This window comes from Salvelinus fontinalis, chromosome 8 (assembly GCF_029448725.1).
Source record: "Salvelinus fontinalis isolate EN_2023a chromosome 8, ASM2944872v1, whole genome shotgun sequence".
Classification (NCBI taxonomy): domain Eukaryota; kingdom Metazoa; phylum Chordata; class Actinopteri; order Salmoniformes; family Salmonidae; genus Salvelinus; species Salvelinus fontinalis.
The window spans coordinates 16929850-16945620 of NC_074672.1; the positions used below are offsets into that span (position 1 = coordinate 16929850).

General features: G+C 41.4%; 2 protein-coding genes across 2 annotated transcripts in view; one reads left to right on the forward strand and one right to left on the reverse strand.

Annotated features, from left to right (window-relative positions):
* The window catches only part of LOC129860732 (kelch-like protein 12), a 59065-nt gene that overhangs the window by 23900 nt on the left and 19394 nt on the right, over positions 1–15771 (forward strand). The window lies entirely within an intron of this gene.
* On the reverse strand, positions 2091–15768 carry LOC129860733 (tyrosine-protein phosphatase non-receptor type 1-like). Its single transcript, XM_055931426.1, has 9 exons — positions 15684–15768; positions 14619–14709; positions 13259–13359; positions 11998–12096; positions 10380–10517; positions 5214–5423; positions 4875–5036; positions 4420–4577; positions 2091–4284 (listed from the first exon to the last, which is right to left on the reverse strand). Exons 1-9 carry the CDS (start codon positions 15738–15740, stop codon positions 3975–3977), a joined length of 1326 nt encoding a protein of 441 aa, XP_055787401.1. The 5' UTR covers positions 15741–15768; the 3' UTR covers positions 2091–3974.

Genomic DNA, 15771 nt, shown 5'->3' on the forward strand with positions numbered 1-15771 from the left:
GCAATAAAACATGCCTGAAGTATTTACAGATATTTTACCTCTGGTCTCATTGTCCCTAATGATAAACCACAACAGTTGTGTGAGTAGTGTATAACCATGAAGAACACCAATCCATGGCTTGCATATCATGTGGACTTAAGACGGCCGCACAACATGGCAACACACATCAAGAGGAAGACAACCATCCAAAGCCTTTGAGCTTGAATGTATGTTTGCCCATGTGGAAGTTGTACAAGGTGGACAATAGAGGCAAAAATAACTATAAAATTAATCTGTACAATCACAGCGTCATCACTTAAGGGCAGTTTTGCTCCTGTCTCATTTGCCTCTGTAATATAATGGTCCTAACCAAGGACTGAAATGATGGTTAACCCTCTAGAATCTAAGTTCTGTCTAAGCCCTGTCAACTAGATTCAGCCGTGGGACGATATTTTGTTGATAATTTGTAGACTGCAAATTGACTGCAAGAAGCCCAAACATAATGTTTGATTAAAACATAATCATTTCAAGCCTTGCTTACATTTGTATAGATCACTTGTCTCTCTTATGTGTGGGAAAACATGGGAACAAATTTCTTAAATTAAAATCACTTGGAGATGATTTCCTGATGTTATTATAGTCTTTTATGTCCAAAATCAGAAGAATAAAAAATAAAATAAAACTTGGGGGTGCCAAATTAAATCAACCTCGGGCCAAATTCAGCGAGTTCTGGGCTGCCAATTAAACGTGATTTGATGAAACTTTGAATTTGGCATTGCTGCTATTAGCCAATAGAAACTCAAGGAATAACAACAGAAAGTATAAAAAAGGACGTTTGTTCTGAAGTGTCTGTCCTATATCTGAGATATAAAAAAGATCAGTAAACTATTTTGTATTTATTTTGACATGTATTTATACATACAGTAAGATTACTATTGATGAGTACAGTTATGGAAAACAGGAAACGTGTGGGCTACACTGTACACAATGTGCCCAGGTATGTGAGTCATACGTTTGTATGATGACACAAGGAAACTTGACTTGTCTGTCTATGTTGAAACTTGGGCTGTTTGCGTGTACTAAAGAGCCCCCTTGTGGCAACTTCAAAACCCTGGTCTTGTTCTAGTTCTAGTTTGTCACAGTAAATAACACAGAGATTTAATGAGACATTATTAAATGTCGGTATTTTTGCCAGGTCAGTGTTATCTGTCAATGGTCAGATTTTAAATCAGAATTAGTCCACAACTGTCATACTGCCAAAGAGTTTTTATAATTAAACCAAGATAGACCACTGTCTGTCGTTTCAAACGAGAACAAATCAGTCATAGTGGGCAGAACAAGCAACGAGGTGGGTAGAGCCAAGAACGAGCTAGCGAGATCCTATTGTCGCGTTCTAGCAATATTTGCACATTTCCGTTAGGGAACTCCTACTCTGTGATGTGCGCGTGTGCAATAACTCGACTCGTTTTGTAGACTTAAAAGGTAAAGTCTACAAAACGTAGTCCACTCTGTTCGTAACAGATTCTAGTTTTGGGAATTGAAAACTGTATCGAGATCAAATGTTTAATCGATGAGATAATTTGCAGAATGTCGGCCAAAATCCATCTCGTTCCATCATCTCCCACTGCCGGCCACTATTTGGTAGCGAGTGGAAACGCCAAGCCGATGCTTCACATTTATACATCCGCTGAAATATCGGTCTCATTGTTGTATCTGTGATACCGCTGTATGCTGGACACTTCTTTATAGTATACTGATTTAGCTCCTTAATGTCTGAGGAATTGAAAGGCCTATCTCACCTATCGAGATTATTGGCACATTGTGGTCTTCTAGGGAGAAGCAGTAGCTCAGAGATGTCTGATCAATCTGCTCCCTTTGAATGGCTGGCAAGGCTGAGCCTAGCTTCAATGGCCATTCTTACGTGAGACATTCTCTTCTAATGCCCTTTTCATATTGGTGATGTCAATATGATCATAATTCAATCTCATACATAAAATTGAGATTACAAGGTAAGTACAGAGACTGATTTTATTACCACAGCCTTTGTTCAGAATTCAGTCTGATAAAATAAAATCTTACAATTGACTCAGATCCAAAAACTAGAACAAATCAACAGTACATTTTTTTTTATTAAAAAAGGAATACAATGATGGATGTATAAAAAAAAAAGCCAGCACAATGAAACCTGAACTGAAAAAAGTATCAAGAGGGTGTGTCCTTGGGTAGGATTTCATACATTCTAGAGAAAAAGTACAGCTGTTGGACTCAGGAAGTAGTTCTTTTTGAGTCACTAAAGTAAATTAAACTAGCAGTTGAACTAATCTCATTAAAAACCTGTTTATTCAAAACTGCAGGATGTTTATGTGGGAAAAAAGTAAGAAGAACAAACTTAACAGCACAGTCCCATGCCATAACATAATATAACTGATCACCACTACAGTGTTTTATTCCATGTGCTGGTGTTTGTTGGTTGGTTTGAGACCCCAGGCTCCCTGTCCATACAGCCAGGATGGGTTTAGCTGTCAGAGGATGGGAAAATAAAGGTCAATATAAAGTATTTGTATTGCTAGCGAAGGGAGCGTAGGGTTAGCTGCTGTCTGTGTCTCCATATAGTAGGCTGAGCTGGCATTTTTGTGCGTTAATGCAACCTCCTGTGTTCAGATGCCTGCTCTTTAATTACTATGCAACGCTCACCTGATGCATTCCCCTCCTCCTTACACATTCACTTTGTTTCTTTAGCATGAAAAGCTTCTGCATTATTCATCCAATGTGGCGACAGCAAGAAGTTACTATCCCTGAATGATATATTTAATAGGTTTGACAACAATAACAAACTGTTGCGAAATCATTGGAGACTCATTTTGGAATTTGTACATCAGCGTTAGCTGGAAACACTTTTTGAAACAGGCTAAATGTGAATACAGCGTCTCAAACTAGGCCAGCCAGAACAGCTCAATACATGTGTGCGGCATTTCCATTCAAAGCACATTATCAACAAGACACTCCTGCTTAAATGTCAAGTTAGGAACGAATATGTGGTGGGAGAGAAAAGGGCCAGGAATCAATCTAGAATACATTTCAAATATGACTTATATTATAAACTTGTGATGTTTTCCTCTAAGACAGCAGATAGAAATCAAGCATCAGTAGAAAGCTGTTAACTCTCACTAAACACTCGCTCGCACTCACGTAGCTCTAGCCAAAAGACCCTAAACGGGGCAGTGGTAGGGAGCTCTCCTATGGCCTGTAAATTACCCACTGTATGCACCACTCAACCAGTGGAAGGCGGGGAGGGCAGTATCTCTCTCAGACAGTGGCCACCCCCTAGTCTCAGCTTACTCCTGGGTATAATACTGCCTAATCATCTCAAGGACAAAAATGATGTTTGGCTGTTTTCTTTTTAATAACGTCTCTGCAGCAAATCATTACGTTGGCACTGCAGGGTTGCCACAAATCAAGCACTGAGTAACTCCTCTAGACCAATTTTTTATTTGAAGAGCTGGATTGAAATAACTATTTGGTAGAGAAAGGTGAATAGCCAATGGACATTATTTGCAAAGGCTGAAATGGAAGAACACTTATGAGTGTGTCATTTGGTAACTGAATAGAGGGTGCATGTGTGTAGGTAGGGTCAACTAGTAAACCATTCAGCTCACAGAACACAGGAACAAACACACACCTTCCTTTACTGACAACTATAATGAAAAATTGTTGTTCACTCATTTGTTTTTAAATCAACACCTGTATTTGGGATGTGACACCTGAAAATTGAGGTCCTGAGAGTCCAAACTGACAGTTCATATGCGAGCTACGGTGGGTGACAAGGGAAAAGGGGCAGTCCCTTCCTCCCACACTCACGCTCTGTTAAGAAAACAAGTGAGTAAGTCTGAATCAATCAATTTGCTGAAATCCAAACAATCCACTCGCCCAGTTCACCCTGCAAAAAAACAGACAAGAGAAAGGGAGGAGCAAGAGAGGGAGGAGGGTAGAGGAGATCAGTGGAAACAGGCCCGGTAACAGATGTAAGCACCCAGGGCCAGGGCAGTGCAGAGGCACATGTTGGCCAGCAGGGGGGTCCAGGCACCCTGAGCCTCAAGGCTGTCGTCTACTGCTGCTGTTGCCTGGTCCTGGTTCAGCCCCTGTTGTGTTTCAGTCTCATGCAGCCGGTGTGGTTCCATCAGAGCTTTGGGATCTGGTTCTTTGCTTCCCACCTGGCCGCCAGGTTGATCAGCGGGGACAGTGGGAGACTGGGAGGTAGCACCATCACCACCGCCCCTCCATCGCAGTTCAGTTTCTGGTGGGGCACTACCATAGGAGAGAGATATTCAGGGGAGGGGGGGGGGGGGGGGGGGGCGGCAACAACAGAGATAGGGGATATTAAATATTGCATATATGAAGTCTAGATTGCTAGAAATGTCTAATTGAGCTGATCTTATTTACCTGCGAGTGTGGAAATTATTCTGCGCAACAACAATCTCTTCAGGAAAGAAGGAAGGTTCAACCGTGCCGTTGATTTGACCTTGGGGTCGGGAGTGGGGCGGGGGAGGGGTGAATTCTGGAGGAACGTCCTCTTCGTTGGAGAGCTCTTTCCACGACTCCTTAACGTAAACATTTAAGGATTGATGTGGGTATTATTTAAACATTCAAAGGCTTTACAGAGAAGAGAACAGCTATGACCTTTTACAGTACATTATGAGGAGAGACCTCTACATCTAGTTAGGGCTGCCCAAATCCAAATTATTCAAATAAACACTTGACCTAATTAGCCTTCTTCAATTAGAGGGCAAGTATAACAGCATTCTGTGGCCAACAAGGAGACCAAATGTTGATGTGCTTGCATGATCTACTATAACACTTTGGTTCATGGCAGCAACTAAAAGAGACATTTAATTGACCTGCAACGATGTGTCTCCCATGATGCACTTGGCACCTTCAATAACAGCGAGGTAGGAAAATCTGAGTTGGTCAGCGGTCTGAATCAGGCCCATCCGATAGCCTCGCATCTCCAGCAGCACGTCACGAATGCGCACAGTTGATGGGTCTTTGCGCATGGACATCTGCAATCAGAAATGTCACAGAAAGTTAGTTACAAAACAATAAATAATAGCCAAGCATGAAGTTATGAGTTCACAAAGCCAGAGAATGCACAACTCATTCTCAATACCACATTTGCACAATTGTCCCTTGTAGGAGGAATAAAGTTTGACATTTTTAATTCCCAGTCCAGTACTGACCAGTAAGAGGCAGGTGTCGACGAGACAGAAGGTTCCAGAGCGGCCGATGCCTGCGCTGCAGTGCACCACCACAGGCCCCTGGTCAGAATTGAGGCACCCAGACTCCCGCACCTTAAACAGGAAGTTGAGGAAGGAGGCTGGAGATTCGGGCACCCCAAAGTCAGGCCAGGTGGTGTAGTGAAAATGTAGGATCTCTCTAGTTTCCAGAGTCTGTAAGAAGGACAAATAACCATAATAAGCATAAAATAGAACACAGGTATCGATTGCTGTATTGCCCTATCATAACAAGTATGAAAAAGTATATATATTTTTAAATGTAATGTTATAAATGACTTTGGAACGTGATAGTCTTGCTTGTAGAAGGAAGTCATAAACCCATTGCTTGTATACGGATGTCATAAACCCACCGAAGCTGCTTCGAAACACTTTATTAGGTACACCACCCCCATTCACAAAAATGGTCCACGTGGCCGTGGCCTATATAAAGCAGGAGGCATCGGCGTCGAGGCATTCAGTTACTGTTCATTTGAACGTTAGAATGAGCAAAGCCAGTGACCTAAGCGACTTTGAGCATAGTATGATCGTCAGGTCCCAGTATCGCAGAAATGTCCGGCTTCCTGGGCTTTTCACACACGAGTATCTAGGGTTAACAGAGAATGGTGCGACAAACAAAAAAACAGCCAGTCAGCGGCAGTCCTGTGGGCGAAAACAGCTTGTTGATGAGAGGTCGAAAGAGAATGGCAAGAATCGTGCAAGCTAACAGGCGGGCCACAAAACAGGCAAATAACGATGCAGTACAACAATAGTGTGTAAAACATCATCTCAGAACGTACAACACATCGATTCTTGTCACAGATGGGCTATTGCAGCAGACTAACAGGAAGTTGAGGAAGGAGGCTGGTTCAACTCCTAAACAAGAAGCGTCTCCAGTGAGAACATGATCACCAACACTGGACAATTTGGGGTGGGGGGGGGTGTCTGGTCCGCCAAAATCCCAGTTCCTGTTGTGTCATGCTGATGACAGGGTCAGTATTTGGAATAAGCAGCATGAGTCCATGAACCCATCGTGCCTGTGTCAACGGTACAGGCTGGTGGCGGCGGTGTAATGGTGTGGGGAATGTTTTCCTGGCACACATTAGGTGCCTTGGGGGATGGGTGTAGCTAAGGGGATGGGTGTACCTAATAATGTCCACTGAGTGTATATACACAAATATCATACCCCCAAGACATGCTAACCTCTCACCATTACAATAACAGGGTAAGTTTTGGGGGGTAGGATATTTCTGCATCTGTAACTTTCTCATTTATTCAGGATTATCCGTCATCATGATAGTGTTTAGAAACATATTCTATTCCTTTTTACAATAAAAGGGACTCAAATGACACAGTACGTTATTTACCATTCATTTATGTTGGGAACAAAATCATCTGAAACACAACCAAAACAAACAGTAAATGCATCCAACAAATTTGTCACAAGCTTGATGTAGTCATTGCGTGCTATGAATATGGGAACAAATACTTAACTTTTTACTACTTCAACACACATACAGTGGGGCAAAAAGGTATTTAGTCAGCCACCAATTGTGCAAGTTCTCCCACTTAAAAAGATGAGAGAGGCCTGTAATTTTCATCATAGGTACACTTCAACTATGACAGACAAAATGAGAATTTTTTCCCCAGAAAATCACATTGCAGGATTTTTATGAATTTATTTGCAAATTATGATGGAAAATAAGTATTTGGTCAATAACAAAAGTTTCTCAATACTTTGTTATATACCCTTTGTTGGCAATGACAGAGGTCAAACGTTTTCTGTAAGTCTTCACAAGGTTTTCACACACTGTTGCTGGTATTTTGGCCCATTCCTCCATGCAGATCTCCTCTAGAGCAGTGATGTTTTGGGGCTGTTGCTGGGCAACACGGACTTTCAACTCCCTCCAAAGATTTTCTATGGGGTTGAGATCTGGAGACTGGCTAGGCCACTCCAGGACCTTGAAATGCTTCTTACGAAGCCACTGCTTCGTTGCCCGGGCGGTGTGTTTGGGATCATTGTCATGCTGAAAGACCCAGCCACGTTTCATCTTCAATGCCCTTGCTGATGGAAGGAGGTTTTCACTCAAAATCTCACGATACATGGCCCCATTCATTCTTTCCTTTACACGGATCAGTCGTCCTGGTCTCTTTGCAGAAAAACAGCCCCGAAGCATGATGTTTCCAACCCCATGCTTCACAGTAGGTATGGTGTTCTTTGGATGCAACTCAGCATTCTTTGTCCTCCAAACACGACGAGTTGAGTTTTTACCAAAAAGTTATATTTTGGTTTCATCTGACCATATGACATTCTCCCAATCTTCTTCTGGATCATCCAAATGCTCTCTAGCAAACTTCAGACGGGACTGGACATGTACTGGCTTAAGCAGGGGGACACGTCTGGCACTGCAGGATTTGAGTCCCTGGCGGTGTGTTACTGATGGTAGGCTTTGTTACTTTGGTCCCAGCTCTCTGCAGGTCATTCACTAGGTCCCCCTGTGTGGTTCCGGGATTTTTGCTCACCTTTCTTGTGACCATTTTGATCCCACGGGGTGAGATCTTGCGTGGAGCCCCAGATCGAGGGAGATTATCAATGGTCTTGTATGTCTTCCATTTCCTAATAATTGCTCCCACAGTTGATTTCTTCAAACCAAGCTGCTTACCTATTGCAGATTCAGTCTTCCCAGCCTGGTGCAGGTCTACAATTTTGTTTCTGGTGTCCTTTGACAGCTCTTTGGTCTTGGCCATAGTGGAGTTTGGAGTGTGACTGTTTGAGGTTGTGGACATGTGTCTTTTATACTGATAACAAGTTCAAACAGGCGCCATTAATACAGGTAACGAGTGGAGGTCAGAGGAGCCTCTTAAAGAAGAAGTTACAGGTCTGTGAGAGCCAGAAATCTTGCTTGTTTGTAGGTGACCAAATACTTATTTTCCACCATAATTTGCAAATAAATTCATTAAAAATACTACAATGTGATTTTCTGGATTTTTTCCCCTCATTTTGTCTGTCATAGTTGAAGTGTACCTATGATGAATAGGCCTGAATTACAGGCCTCTCTCATCTTTTTAAGCGGGAGAACTTGCACAATTGGTGGCTGGCTAAATACTTTTTTGCCCACTGTATACAGTACATTTACATTTACATTTAAGTCATTTAGCAGACGCTCTTATCCAGAGCGACTTACAAATTGGTGCATTCACCTTATGACATCAGTACCAGTCAAAAGTTTGGACACACCCACTCATTCAAGGGTTTTCTTTATTTTTACAATTCTCTTAATTGAACAATAATAGTGAAGACAACACTATGAAATAACACATATGGAATCATGTAGTAACCAAAAATAGTGCTCAACAAATCAAAAAATACTTGAGATTTTTCAAAGTAGCCACCCTTTGCCTCGATGACAGCTGTGCACACTCTTAGCATTCTCTCAACCAGCTTCATGAGGAAGGCTTTTCCATCAGTCTTGAAGGAGTTCCCACATATGCTGAGCGCTTGTTGGCTGCTTTTCCCAAATCACCTCAATTGGGTTAAGGTCAGGCGATTGATGGTGACTGATGCAGCACTCCATCACTCTCCTTCTTTGTCAGATAGCCCTTACACAGCCTGGAGGTGTGTTTTGGGTCATTGTCCTGTTGGGAAAAATATAGTCCCACTATGCGCAAACCAGATGGGATGGCCTTTCGCTGCAGAATGCTGGATAAGTGTGCCTTGAATTCTAAATAAATCACAGACAGTATCACCAGCGAAGCACCCCACACCATCAAACCTACTCCTCCATGCTTCACTGTGGGAACTACACATGCGGAGATCATCCGTTCACCTACTCTGCGTCTCACAAAGACACAAAGGTTGGAACCAAAAATCGCTAATTTGGACTCAACAGACCAGAGGACACCGGTCGAATGTCCATTGATCGTGTTTCTTGGCCCAAGCAAGTCTCTTCTTATTATTGGTGTCCTTCAGTAGTGGTTTCTTTGCAGCAATTTGACCATGAAGCCCTGATTCACGCAGTCTCCTCTGAAAAGTTGATGTTGAGATGTGTGTTACTTGAACTCTGAAGCATTTATTTGGGCTGCTATCTGAGGTGCAGTTACTTCTAATCAATTTATTCTCTGCAGCATAGGTAACTCTGGGTCTTTCTTTCCTGTGGCGGTCCTCATGAGAGGCAGGTTCATCATAGCGCTTAGTTTTTGCGACTGCACTTGAAGAAACGTTCAAATTTCTTGAAGTTTTCCAGATTGACTGACCTTCATGTCTTAAAGTAATGATGGACTGTCGTTTCTGTTTGCCTATTTGAGCTGTTCTTGCCATAATATGGACTTGGTCTTTTACCAAATAGGGCTATCTTCTGTATACCACCCCTACCTTGTCAAAACACAACTTAATGGCTCAAACACATTAAGGAAAGAAATTGCACAAATGAACTTTTAACAAGGCACAACTTTTAATTTAAATGTATTCCAGGTGACTACCTTAAGCAGCTGGTTGAGAGAATGCCAAGAGTGTGCAAAGCTGTCGTCAAGGCAAATGGTGGCTACTTTGAAGAATCACATTTTTGGGGGATTTGTTTAACACTTTTTTGGTTACTACATGATTCCATATGTGTTATTACATAGTTTTGATGTTTTCACAATTTTTCTACAATGTAGAATATAGTAAAAATAAAGAAAAACCCTGGAATGAGTACTGTAGGTGTGTCCAAACGTTTAACTGGTACTGTAAGTGAATTTGTCCTAATACTTTTGCTCCCCTAAAAAGGGGGGCGACCATGCACAAAAAGGGCTGTAATTTCTAAACGGTTAAGCAGATATGGATGAAAATACCCTCAAATTAAAGCTGAGTGTGCACTTTAACCTCATAGTCATTGTTTGGTTTCAAATCCAAGTGTTTGAAGTATACAGCCAAAAAAAGAAAATGCTTCACTGTCCCAACAATTACAGAGGGCACTGTAGATCAGTGAAAATAGCACTGTAACATGAAGTGTAACCATTTGTTCAATGTTTGTTTTTATGTATAAGTATTTAGTTAAAAATTATAATAGGATGCTGTGTTGGGATCCACTGGTTCTATGGGTGGATAAATCTGAGGAGAACAGAAGAGGGCACAATGAGGAAGAGGAATCTTACCGACAGATTTTCCAGCTCCAGCTGACGGACAGTGTAGTAAGACTTAATGTCTTCTGAAACAAGTGTAAGCTTGAAATTTGTGTCTTCAAAGATCGCCTCCCTCTCCTCTCTAGGTGGCCAGTACTGTGCACACTTCACCTGAAAACAGAAGTGCATACATCTGATAGGGATGTTTACATTGAATATGTACAGTACCAGTCAAAAATTTGGACACACCTACTCATTCAAGGGTTTTTCTTTATTTTTTCCTATTTTCTACATTGTAGAATAATAGTGAAGATGTCAAAACTATGAATTAACACATATGGAATCATGTAGTAACTAAAAAAGTGTTACATCTAAATATATTTGAGATTCTTCAAAGTAGCCACCCTTTGCCTTGGTGACAGCTTTACACACTCTTGGCATTCTCTCAACCAGCTTCACCTAGAATACATTTCCAACAGTCTTGAAAGAGTTCCCACATATGCTGAGCACTTGTTGCTTGCTTTTCCTTCACTCTGCGGTCCAACTCATCCCAAACCATCTCAATTAGGTTGAGGTGGGGTGATTGTGGAGGCCAGGTCATCTGATGCAGCACTCCATCACGCTCCTTCTTTGTCAAAAAGCCCTTACACAGCCTAGAGGTGTGTTGGGTCATTGTACTGTTGATCAACAAATTAAAGTCCTGCTAACCGCAAACCAGATGGGATGGCGTATCGCTGCAGAATGCTGTGGTAGCCATGCTGGTTAAGTGGGCCTTGAATTCTAAATAAATCATTGACCATGTCACCAGAAAAGCACCCCGACACCATCACACCTCCAAACATGCAGAGATAATCCGTTCACCTACTCTGTGTTTCACAAAGACACGGCGGTTGTAACCAAAAATTTCAAATTTGGACTCATCAGACCAAAGGACAGATTTCCACCGGTCTAAATGTCCATCTTATTGGTGTCCTTCAATAGTGGTTTCTTTGCAGCAATTGGACCATGAAGGCCTGATTCACGCAGTCACCTCTGAACAGTTGATGTTGATTTGTCTGAGGGCTGCAATTCCTGAGGCTGTTAACTCTAATGAACTTATCCTCTGCAGCAGAGGTAACTCTGGTGGTCCTCATGAGAGCTAGTTTCATCGTATCACTTGATGGTTTTTGCGACTGCACTTGAAGTAACTTTCAAAGTTCTTGAAATGCATTCCAGGTGACTACCTCATGAAGCTGGTTGACAGAATGCCAAGAGTGTGCAAAGCTGTCATCAAGGCAAAGGGTGGCTACTTTGAAAAATCTCAAATATATTTTGATTTGTTGAACACTATTTTTGGTTACTACATGATTCCATATGTCTTATTTCGTAGTTTTGATGTCCTTACTAGTATTCTAAAATCTAGAAAATAGTAAAAATAAAGAAAAACCATGTAATGAGTGGGTGTGTCCAAACTTTTGACTGGTACTGTATAATATTGATATTTTGAGATAGGAAGAGGAAAGGCCCTTATGTGAACCACTTTCCATTGCTCCTCTGTCTTACTTAAACAGAGTAGCGCTCTCTACCTGGAGGCCCATAGTGGTTAATGAGGTTCAATATTCAAGGCAGATCATATGAATGAAATACTAATAATAATCATTGATATACTCACAGATCCTTTCTCAATGACACGGTTCAGCATCACCACTCCCATGGTCCCCTGCTCCCAAACCATCTCCCAGAAGTGACCACATGTGTTTGGAAGGGGTCCCTTGAATAAGAATAAGAAGAAGGGGAGGAGGTATTGTTAGAAACAACCCAAAGTTATGCTGCAAGCATCTCTCATCTGTTCTTTTTACGTCAATCAGTAATAAATGTGACCGGCTACCCGTAGAAGGAGCATGTCGGTGAAGATTCAAATGAAGTGTTACCCACTTTTGATTTAGAGATCATGGCACTCAAGACAGATTGGCACTTTTACACAATCCTAAAATGAAACCTCAGTGAGTGTACATCTTAGAAAAGAATCCACGTGATGATAATATGATAAAACATGTATTCTTTATCAGCAAAACGGACAATACTGATAAACTGGTATGTTTGTAAGTATGTAAACCTCAGTGCTTCAGCACGGACATTTGGTTAAAGGACATCATGACTATGGAATGAGCGTAATCAGACCTCCAGGACTATTACATTGGACTAGAGGGTCTTTGGGACATTATAAGAACATATATAAACCAGAGAGCATAGCCTACTGTGGGTGCGTTTGTAAATTGACTCTGAGTGCCAGAGAGCACTCAGAGTGCGCTCATAAATTCAGAGCTTTGTCAGATTGTCCGTTGGTAAATTCAGAGCGTTTCGATCGCGGAGCGTTTAGAGCGCACACTGGACGCTCTGGCCGAGGGGTAGGGTTGATCCTAAAGTTAGCTAGCTAGCTACTTCCAGACATAAATGAGAGATCACCTCACTATAACCATTTTAATTGCCTAGCAGAGCTGGTTAGGCTGTTTTCATGTTATCCATAGAGTTGGTGACTGTAACTGTGCTGCTAGCAGCAATTGAAGTAAGCTTTTTTTGCCAATGTTTACTGACACCGGCCATATTCAACAGGTATTGAGTGTTCGTAAATGTATCAGTTATTCTGCGCTCTGACACACTCAGACGAGAGTGCTTTAAAATCGGAATAGATAGCCAGAGTGAATTTACAAACGCGCCCTATATCAATTGTATACATGTTTATGAACTGCACCCCCCCCTAGATGTTGTTTATTGTCATGTTTGGATGTTTGTTGTCACTGTGCTGTTATTGTCTTTATAAATTAGAAGTCGGACATTCTGAACCAAGTAAAATTGCTGTGATCTCTTGACATATAGACAACAATTTATTCTCACAACCTTCTAGCCCAGGGTACAAAAGCCAGAGTACAAACCTGAGTAAGAATGTAGCTTCTCTGTGCCTCGTCTACAGAAATTAGGCTGGCGTTAATGTAGTCGTTCGCACCCAGTTGCAGGCGGATTCGGCTGTGGTCAACTGCAGAGAATGAAAGAACGTTGATGAAAAGAAAACCCTTTTGACTATGCAATTTGTAATATCCTAAGGGACTTCTGTTTAGAGATTCAGTTCTCAAGAGACATTTGTACAGTACATCCAACAGGTCTATCTGTGACTGAAACACAGCAGTGTTTATTTCTTCTCCCATGTTCTAATCCATTCAACCAAACAGGAAATACTATCTCTTTCTTCTAATCTAAATCAAAAGATAGAGTTGGAATGGGACTAAAGTAAATAACCAAGATTTAAAATACTTCAAGTCTAGTGTATGGCTGTTTCACTTTACCTCAAACCAGGAAACAAGAACATATGGACACCCTGGTTGACATGTGACTGGTCCGTCCCATAGGGTTTAGGTTTGGTTTTTGCATCTTTGTGAAAAGAGGAAACCACAACAGCTTTGCTGTGTCGAGTTACCATGAAGGAAGATTCAAAATATATACTTTAAAAGCTTGTTCTGTTGAACTGCTTCTGAGGAATCTGACCTTGAAGGATCCATCTGTTGCCATACATGAGATGTTTCAAAGACTATAGCTTAACACGGTTCAGTCACAGTATATAGCACCTAAATACAAGAACAGTGTTGATTTTGAAGAGAAAATTGTGCAGGTATCAAAAGCTGTCCTGCATAATGCATCAACTTTATTATAAACTGTATTATTATCAAATGTGTCAGCCTGTTATTATTGTGTTATTGGCATGTTTTTATCTTATGTTATGCTTCTGTAGAGATTCAAGTTCCTTGGTGTCCACATCACCAACAAACTAAAATGGTCCAAGCACAACAAGACAATCGTGAAGAGGGCACGACAAAGCCTATTCCCCCTCAGGAAACTAAAAGGATTTGGCATGGGTCCTCAGATCCTCAAAAGGTTCTACAGCTGCACCATCAAGAGCATCCTGACTGGTTGCATCACTGCCTGGTATGGCACCTGTTCATCCTCCGACTGCAAGGCACTACAGAGGGTAGTGCGTACGGCCCAGTACATCACTGGGGACAAGCTTCCTGCCATCCAGGACCTCTATATATATTTTACTGCTGCCCTTTAATTACTTGTTACTTGTATTTTTTTTACTGCATTGGTGGTTAGGGGCTCGTACGTAAGCATTGCACTGTAAGGTCTACACCTGTTTTATTCGGGGAATGTGACTAATACAATTTGATTTGTATCTAGAATGAGGAATCTCAGCAGCTCAATCCTCATTCCTCTATATGGAGTCAAGAGTACAAAACTTACATGGGCTGACATCTCTGTAGCGATTCCGAGTTTTGTTTTCAGGTAATTTGGCAAGTTTGCAGGGCAGCTCACTTGATTGCTGACGGATTTCCTGAGAGCAAAAAACAATAATACATTCAAACTTAATTTCTTAACTTGGGAGATATCTTTGTTTTGGGAGGAAATGGTTGTTCCTATGGTTGCACTCTCACTGGTATTCTCCCAAAAGGTGCTTTGTTTATTACAACTAGTTTCAACTCTAGCTGGGTCTTAATGAGCATGTACTACTGTGCAGATTTATGGTGTGTCTGGATGTTTCTGTGTTTCTTGATGTTCAAATACCATTTCCTAAAACTACGGTCGTTCTTTATAACACAATAACAGGATACTTGGGATATCTACTCTTAGTATGCCATCTAAAGGATATTTCCCTGAACCAGATTTTAGTCTGCAGTTTCACAAATTATACTGACACTATAATAGATAATTGTCATCCACCACATTATTCTCAAATATGACACATCTTGGCCACACAGTCACATTTAGGCAATGTCTGTAATGTAGAGTATTCTAATAGTTAATAGATGTGTTCGTTAGATAAATGTGATTGCAAATATGGTGTGCCCCTTTTTGTAGTAACATTCATGATGTCTGAACTGTGGCATGGAGTAAGTAGGGGAATCTGTCTACATTTAACTATCGATGACTCACTCAGTCAATGACTGTCAATGTAACAACACTAATCTTCTACAATGTATCAACCACGTGCAGGTAAACGTTACAAATGTGACAACTTGCGCTACGTGGCCTACTCGATTTTACAACTGTATCATTCGAAACAGTGGGGCTTGCTAGAAGGACAGTACCGAGGAGATTGGTCATTAAAAAAAAATCGGAACAAGGTAATCTAGTTAGCTGGCTAGGGTATCAAAATTGGTACATAATACATCTGAAATAATACTTTATAACCACGACACACGTGTAATAAGTCGTTGTAAACCCATAATGTTACCATCTAGCCTACTAGCCACACAGAACTTGAAACTTCAAAGCCACCTTGATTTGCCAAGACGAACCTAACGTTACCTGGTAAATGGCGTTCCAACTCCCGGGTTCATCGATTTTCCGAAACTCGGCTTCCATTGCCTTGCTACAGCCGACTCTTTTCCCGACG

Excerpts from the sequence above, each read along its gene's own strand:
- LOC129860733 (XM_055931426.1), bottom strand. The coding sequence starts at position 15,740 with ATGGAAGCCGAGTTTCGGAAAATCGATGAACCCGGGAGTTGGAACGCC. Across the intron at positions 5,424-10,379 it reads TGGAGCTGGAAAATCTGTCG|ACTCTGGAAACTAGAGAGAT; the intron begins GTAAGATTCCTC and ends TCCTTCTTACAG. Across the intron at positions 4,285-4,419 it reads AATAATTTCCACACTCGCAG|TGCCCCACCAGAAACTGAAC; the intron begins GTAAATAAGATC and ends CTCCTATGGTAG.